At 40.2% G+C, this 8,586-nt stretch overlaps 1 protein-coding gene across 1 annotated transcript in view; it reads right to left on the bottom strand.

Moving 5' to 3' along the window:
• Window positions 1–2,281: 2,281 nt before the first annotated feature.
• The window catches only part of gfra3 (GDNF family receptor alpha 3), a gene marked incomplete at its 3' end in the record, with an annotated part of 79,859 nt that continues 73,554 nt past the window's right edge, over window positions 2,282–8,586 (bottom strand). The window contains exon 8 of the mRNA XM_083915866.1: window positions 2,282–2,500. Coding sequence (XP_083771992.1) covers window positions 2,282–2,500 — 219 coding nt within the window. The remainder of the gene's footprint in view (window positions 2,501–8,586) is intronic.

The raw sequence follows: 8,586 nt of genomic DNA, 5'->3' as shown, positions 1-8,586 counted from the left end.
AAGGAGTTTGAAGTGTAGACGCACTGAATTTTGTACTTATGTTCCCTAAAAGGGTCTTATATTCCCTGGTTGCATAGACCTCTGCCTTCGCTGATTTAATTCAGCATTTTGTTGGGGTTAGAGGTTACGGTTAGGGTCAGGGTTAGGGGGTAGTGTTAGGGTCTACACAGGCCTATTTGCCGGGTATTCAGCTGTGATTGTGGAAAAAATAACAAACCATAACATAACATTACATAACATAAGACCTTTTCTGTGAAAAGCGAGGAACATCAGACCCTTTGTTAAAAAAGGATCCGATGTTCCCCAGTCTCATACAAAGCGGGGAACATAGGACCTGGGGAACATAGGACCTGGGGAACATAGGTTCGCTCCTGAATTTTGCATAGCTGCTAATGATAGCTAGTTAGCAGACTTTGTTGGACGTTGATTATGTTCATTGTGAACCCTATAAAAAGTAGTGGTTGATTTTGGAGAAGGCTAGCTATACATCAAAACAGCCTATATCATAATACTGATGTATGTCTAGTGTAGGACATCATATCAAGTTAACTAACTAAGTTCCTTAGCATGCTTAAACGCTTGTCTGCACTTTAGCAACACGGCATGTAGCCTACTAATCTTTTCAGATTTTCTTTTTCTGTTGCAACAATCCAGTAACATTTGGCAGTAAACCAAATGAAAGAGTTTGGAGCTCGTTTCCATAAAGCTGTACTTCAATTATGTAGCTAGCATAGTTGATAAAGCTAGTCAGCTAATTATTTTTAACTGAGCCCCTCAGGTAACATAAGCTGTGCTTAAATGAGGAACACATTGAGTTAAATAGAAATGGAAATAAATTATTCCAACAGTATACAACTTCATAGTAGCTATGTGCTTACATTTGTTTCATTACATGCTTGCCGTTATTAATGCACTGTATGCAAAATGGTAAAAAAAAGAAAACACTATTGTTATGACTTGAGAGGGTTCACACCATGTGTAAAGAACACTGAATACGGCATTGCAGGCAGGGCACCTATTTATTCTTATGAAAGTTGGCACATGAAGCCAAAACAATTCAACTGCTGTGTCTAAAATTACCCGATTTATCGGCACTGCCACCGCATTATGGGGCTTTAGAGACTTCCGCCGGCTGGCAAGGCCTGGTTTCTTGCTCCAGATAAACTGAATGGGGATTAAATTATTTAATTGTGCTGCTTTTTCCAAATGTTACTGGACCGAATTAATCAAATTCTGATTTCTGTCATTTTGCAGGGGTAGTGGCGCTCGTAAAAATTATCAACAGATTTACAGACATGTCTTTTGGGTCAGAGGGCATCACGTGACCAACAAGGAAGTTGTAATTTCACTGTTTGGCCACGGTGTCAAACTGGCTTCAAAGCCCAGCACACTTTCTGGGAGCCTGGTTCACACCTGATATTCCCTCTTCTGCTAACATTAGGCACACTAGATAAATGGAAATATAGCCAAGCTAGTTGGCTAATGTTATTATGGTACATACTTGTAGTCTCTTGATAAGAAGTTGAAACAGACATTTACTGTACGACGCAGGTCATTTTTAAATAGTTGTATGAAGTTTAATCTAAATACTAGGTATGTCATTGTGTTGGACTGCAAGTATTTGTAGGTAGTTTGTGGACACTTGGTTGTTTCTTTTTGGCCACTGGGAGATATGATAATCACTACAGTTGATTAAAATTAGGAGGCAGCTGTGAACAGCTTTCTCCACTCAGCTGCTCGCAGTTGACTGATTTGACAAGCCAACATTTTATTGAGCTAACGTACCTTGGACTGCGAATACTTGTGTTACAAGAACCTAGCAAGCCACTCAGATGAACACATTTTTTCTTGACCAATGACAGGAACTGCAACATTATGCTCATTAGCTGATGGCGGCATGTGAACACCTACCACCCGGGACATTAATGCACCACTGCAGCTGCAGCCAAACCATGTTAAACAAAGTGCAATTTTAAAGGAGGAAAGGAAAAAAGCAAGGACACAAGTGAGGAATCAAGATGCTACTGACACAATGTGAAGTCCATTTCTTCACTATGTTTCCTATCATTTTACAGCGATCAGTCCAGGATCGTTGGCAGGTCCATCAAATGTGATTGTGTGTGTGTGTGTGTGTGTGTGTGTGTGTGTGTGTGTGTGTGTGTGTGTGTGTGTGTGTGTGTCTGTGTGTGTGTGTGTGTGTGTGTGTGTGTGTGTGTGTGTGTGTGTTTGTGTGTGTCTGTGTGTGTGTGTGTGTGTGTGTGTCTTCTCTGTATCCCCTGTTCTACCCCCAGCTGAGGGAGGCAGATAGAAGCAGAAGGAGCAGTAGAATGGCTTTAGGAGGGCTCGTGGTGAGGGATGCAGCCCCACTTGTCCCAGGGGAGCCCAGGATGGAGACAGTGGCCCTCTCTGAGTACAGCGGAGGCATGACCTCAAACTCGCCTCCTTCATCACCCTCCTCCTCTGTCAGTGTCAGGTCCTCGTCTTCCTCACTATCCACCACCTGACAAGGACAATGTCCTAATTTAGACATTTTCACATTTCACAATGGTACAAAGACAAACAGATACAAGAGTCTTACTATAGTACAAAATGTCCACCTCCACTCAGATGGTAAACTGCAAAGATCAAGTTTAAGTACACTGATTTATTTGGGCAGATATTAGTGCCTGAATCAAATTGAATATTGCATGATTTCTATTACATTATTTGGAATGGTATATCAAGTTTTAAAATTGAATGTTTCATGTCACACCCTTAGACATGCATATTTTTGTTCCAGAAAAAAAAGGTCAAATAGAAAACATAGATATACAAAGATGGACAATGCCTCTCTACGTCCTCCCACTTTACAAAAGTGAAGCTAAAGTATCTAGGTCAACCAAGTACTGTCCATACAGTAGAGAAGAGAAGTCATTTAGGACGTTTCAACCTGTTTTTATAGCATCAAATAACTGTTTAAAACCAAACACATCAGAAACAAGACACTTGAAACATCTGCTAAAAACGACCTACTTTGACAGAAACCATTTATTATCAATTTATTAGAGGTGTACTTTGCCTTTTTAGTTATTAGTTAGTAGATCCATGTCTCATCCACTAACATGGAGAGGGTAGGACTTGATCTGTGGTCTGTGATCTATACTGGAGCCACCAGCGGGTAATCCAGATGTTTTGCATTCACTTTTCGGGAGTTACAAAGGATTTCATGTTTTGAATGTTCCTTTGCAGGGAGACATTTTTTTACCTTGTCCTTCGAGCCAGGTCTGACATTTCCCCAGTAAACCTTGGCATTCTGTTCACACTGGAGGATGCCATGATGATTTAAATGCCAACAGTCAGTGCGAATGCGGGACATTCAGTCATAGACATTTGCATCAAGGATTAGCAGAACTGGTGCAGAGACTTGTTCCCGAGAAGCATCAAGGACTAAGTCCTTTTCAACAAACACATACATCAGCATTACATCTTTTTCCGTTGGATAAATGAGGACTCATGATCTGTTTATGGACTTGGTGATGTGTATTGGACTTCAAACATCAATGAGGCCTTTCAAATATATATTACCTATCCTACATTTACTGAAAAGTTTGCAGAAATACAACTGGTGCTGGCATTCATGCAGCAGTTGTGGCACTGATATTTCTAGCTGCTTGTTCACTATCAGTTATATTTTCCAAAAATCAACATGAAAATAATGCAAGATAGATCATTTTAATAATTATTATATTGTATATTCCCAGTTTTTAATTAGGGAGTCTGAGACCATACGTATTTCACGCACTGAGATAGCAGTCATACAGAGCTAGATCAGGTTATAATGTTAGGTCTGTAAACCTGCATGCATATGATGAGTTGAGCTGATGGATGAGCCACTGATGTTGAAGAATGAATGAAGCAGCTGATGCCAATCAGCGAATGCAAGACTTAAGTGCTCTTTCTGAAGGGACATTAGGAGTGAGATGTGATGTGTTGCATGGCCAACTTTCAAGCATAAGACTTTAGTTTTGCAACAACAAACGTTTTTTTTCTGTGGCTGCCCCCTCTCAGTCAGTTAGTCGACTAATCAGTCATTATGGTCTGAGTCAATTTCTTTCGTCGTTTATTCGTCTTTTGTGCTTTTCTCACGCTTAATGACTTATTTCCAAGATACTTCTGAGCACATCTCTGATAAATTTAAGATTTAAAGTGGGGATTTTTAATCATTCTTTGTGGAGAAACTCAGTTTTACAGCTCATCCATCAAGTCGATCAGTCGATTAGTCGACAAAACCTTATCAGCGTTGACAAAGAATTTCTGTAACAGAAAACAGACAACGATCTTACACTAAGCCTAACCATGCTGAAGTTGGAGACTGTTCTGCCAAGAAGAACATCTATATGACTCTTGCTCAAGGACACTAGGACAGGTGGACAAAAGGAGCCGTGGATCGCACCACCAATCTTGTGCTTGTGCTTGAAGGACTGTCTGAGCCCATAATTTTATAGCGTACGACTAAACCATGATCTTTTCAAATCAGAACAGATTTATGATGACATTCTGCAGATGAGGCATCAGAACATAAAACCCTCCTATGTGTTGTAATAAACGGCAGTCACAAACAACATATGAGGTGTGTTTCTACTATGGTTGAATACCCGGAATGAGGCGGGCCTATCTTGCCGAAATGCCCCTAATTTGCATGAGTTGCTTGAGCGTTTGTTGGCGCTGTGGGAGAGCAGGCCGGGGATGTGGTTTTTGTTAGTACAGACGCCACAACAACACGGTGAAGTAGAGCAGATACTTTTATCCAGTGGTGAAGAAGAACACAGCGAAGAAAATGATCTGTGCACGAGCATCTTTGCAAGGGCTTGTTAAAATGAGTGCTGCAGGGGCCGGGTTGGATTCTGTGGTCCTTTGCTGCATGCTCCCTCTGTCTCTCTCTCTCCCATTTACACACACACACACACATACACACACACACACACACACACACACACACACACACACACACACACACACACACACACACACACACACACACACACACACACACACACACACACACACACACACACACACACACACACACACACACACACACAATGTACTGCAGCAGGGTGACAGTCTGTCTGTCAACAAACACTTCTACAGTGCCCAGAATTTTTAAGATGGAGTGTTTTCTTTCATGTTACTTGTTACATAAGTAGATGTTGTGAATCATACAGTCCACCTTAAATCAAACTTCAACTTTTCTGTATTTCTCATTTTGAGAAAGAGCAGCGCTCCGCTGTATCACTGATCACCGGTGATCCGAACCCATTCAGAGTTATATGTCACCTCCAGAGTCTCCTAAATCTCTCTATTTTTTTCTATGGAAACACGGAGAGTGAATGACCATTTGAGAGGGCGTGGCCTTAAACTTTCAGAGTGGACACATTTTACTCTGATGAAAACATCTATTTTGTCATTTAATTTGGTGGATTTTGTTTTATTCATTTTGTTGTGTAGCTACCATGTGCAGATACGAGAACTCATTTCAAAAATGTAGGTTTGAATTTTACAGATGTCATTGAATCAATCTTCTATTCCGTGAGAGGGTTGTGGTCTGAGAAAACATTGAAATTGAAGAACTGAATTTGAACGAAGTTCGGCCAATTGAAATCATGACATTATTTGTTTTGCTATCAAACATTAATGTATCATACGTGAGCACTTTGATCAAGAGACGTCTTTTTAAAGTTTAAAGCTGTTGATGAATATGACCCAGTGCAGTGTTATTGGTGCTGAGTGTTGAGGATACCCAGCTGTTTAGCCTCAATGATATGCACCAGCATCTGGAGGTTATTAAGTGCAGATTGTTTTCTGATTGATAATAATCCTGCTTGTTTCGTGGTGTTGCTTTTTTTTTTTTGAAAGTTTAGTTTTCATCATCTAGTATGACAGTTGCAGAGGCTGTAAACAAGGCAGTTGTCTGGCTCTCCTTCAGTCACACAAACAGGTTATGGTTGGTCTTTTCACTTTTGTAAGGTGATGATAATAACAATAAACAATAATTTTGTTTGTTAGTATTGAAACTGATTCTAATACGTGTTGTACACAGCGTTTGGCAATAATATAAAATGGGAAGTTTAAAATAAGACCAGCTTGCTAGTAAGCTTAAACTTTTCCTGTAAGTCTCAATCTTGTACTGAGAGTCATATGACCTTTCCTTTGATCTGCTGCTTTTATTACACATTGGCGTGAAATAGAAAAAGCCTGAAGAACATTGTTAATATTTCTTTGAAGATAATTGGAGTGAAGAAGACAGACTTGTATTATTTTAGGATCAGCACATGGGCAGGGAACTTATAGATATATTTGTTATATACAGTGTTGTTATACAGTTTAATATTGCAGGTCATCTTCATCCACTGTTTGTTCATATGTCTAAGAGTAATGCCCTGTAATTCATATGTAATCCACATACTTACTACTATAGAAATTACATCCGAAGCAAAGAATTAAATCAGTTAACATAGTATAAGAGAGCTAGAATCCACATATAGACGAGTTTCGGGGTGGAGGATGGGTCCAAAACACAGGACTTTAACCATTGGACTGGTGTTTGTGTCCTGGGATTACTAAACCAAACCACAACCTTTTTTCTAATCCTAACCAAGTTGTTTTGGTACCTAAACTTTACCGTCACCTTTTGTTGTCTAAACAATTTTTCTGTCTACAACATTTCCATCTAGTTAATTGTCTTTTAAGTTCCTATCTATCAAAGAGTGCCGAAGAGTACACTTGTATTCGCTGCTTTGTACAGAAATATATTTAAGTGTCTGTGGTGACATTCCTGCGTAGAAATTCAAATGCAGCGCTCTATTAGTGACGCTTCTACGTCAGTCAGCAGTGTGGTCTGCAGGTGGAGCTCGTCACAAGTGTATGTTATGTTTCATTGTAATCTGAAAAGAGGGAACTTTCAACTTCTGAGTCAGGCTCGCACTGATGTACAAAGAAAAAAAAAAAAAAAATCTAATCAAAGAGAAGAAGGGCAAATAATCAAGAAGCATAGCAACAACAAAAAAGGGTGAGGAAAGGAACTCTGAGAGATGAGGTCCCAGAGGCTTGCCTGCAATTACATTTCACCACCAAAGAGGCTGCCAGAAACAACTCATCTCAAATCTTACAGTTTATAACTTTAGGGGCGTCTGTTGCCTGAAGGGGCTACAGGTAGAGGTAGCATAAGACATAGCATAAGTCTCGGTGTGTGGGCATTTTTTGGTGACCCTGTGGGTACTGAGAAACCATGGGCACAGAAGAAGAATGTTTATGCTGCCAAAAGAGCCTCATTTTTCACTGTGGCCTGGAATCATTAAATGCTGCAACACGCTGTGTGACTGCTATGGAGGATTCACATCCCTCATCAACGCACCGTACTGGACACTTGTTTTCCCCCATGTCCCCAGAATGAACTGGAAGAGGCGACCGATTCATAAACAAAGCACCAATGGGATCCTTCCTTTTGGACTGACTTTGGTAATCCACTTGAATGGACTTTACTATGATAGGAGCGGGTACAGGGGCCAGTAGGTAAGTCCTTAAAACACTCTTTTAATAAACTCTGGGTTCACTAACTACGTTGTGAACACACTAACTACCTCATACAGTAGACACTGTTTGATTTCCAAAGGAACTTTGACCGCCAAAGCGGCCGCTAGAAACATATTTCAATTCTTACGGACAACTTCAACTTTTATCAGCAACGTTTTGGTGCCTAAACTTAACTGTCACAGTCACGTACCAGTCACTGTTTCACGGAATTAAATAAAACGTCATATTTCGTAAGATATCATATGAGTTGTGCATAACTTTCCGTAACATATCAAACCTGCTGAGAATACTTGGAATATTGCTGTCTGTTGTTGGAAGTTGTCATGTTTTCAGTTGATTCAATAAGACTACATATAGTTCATCAGCCAGACCACATTTTCTGACTGTCTTACTGGAACTGCGATCACATCTCAAATAATTAAACAAACAAAAATATATGTTATTTTCACATGTTCACTGATTGGCTGGATAGCACAATGTAGCAAAAATGAATATCTCTACTTATGGGAGAATGAACATGCTACTGGTTTTTAAAATCACAATGAAATCCTACCTCACTACAACATATCTGATTGTATTCCTTGTAGACATGTAGAATTTAAAACAATGTAGAGTCATCTGTCATTCTAAATGTGACTTTTTCCCCCCACTACCTGAGCGATACTCTGCGTTTTTAAATGAAAGCTTCTGGAAGCTAAATCAAGAGACGAGGGAGAGACAAGACTAAGAGCTGAGCGACGGACTTTGAAAGACTGAATGAACTGAGAACAGAAAGAAAAGAATGAATGCAGAAAAGGTAGGATGGAGGAAAAGGACAGAAGAAGGGAAGTGGGGGATTTGGGGAAGGAAGATAAAGCAGGGGGGAGACATATGGGTATGAATAAATTCATACTAATGAAGCCTGACTGATGCGTTGCTTCCAACCAACACCTCATCTAATCCGCTCACTGGTAGAGAGACACAGACAGACACAGAGGGGGAGAGAGGGGGGGGGGGGGGATCGGAGGAGGGCAA

This window comes from Echiichthys vipera, assembly GCF_963691815.1.
Source record: "Echiichthys vipera genome assembly, chromosome: 6".
NCBI classification, from domain to species: Eukaryota; Metazoa; Chordata; class Actinopteri; order Perciformes; family Trachinidae; genus Echiichthys; species Echiichthys vipera.
This window is presented reverse-complemented; position numbering and strand designations above follow the sequence as displayed.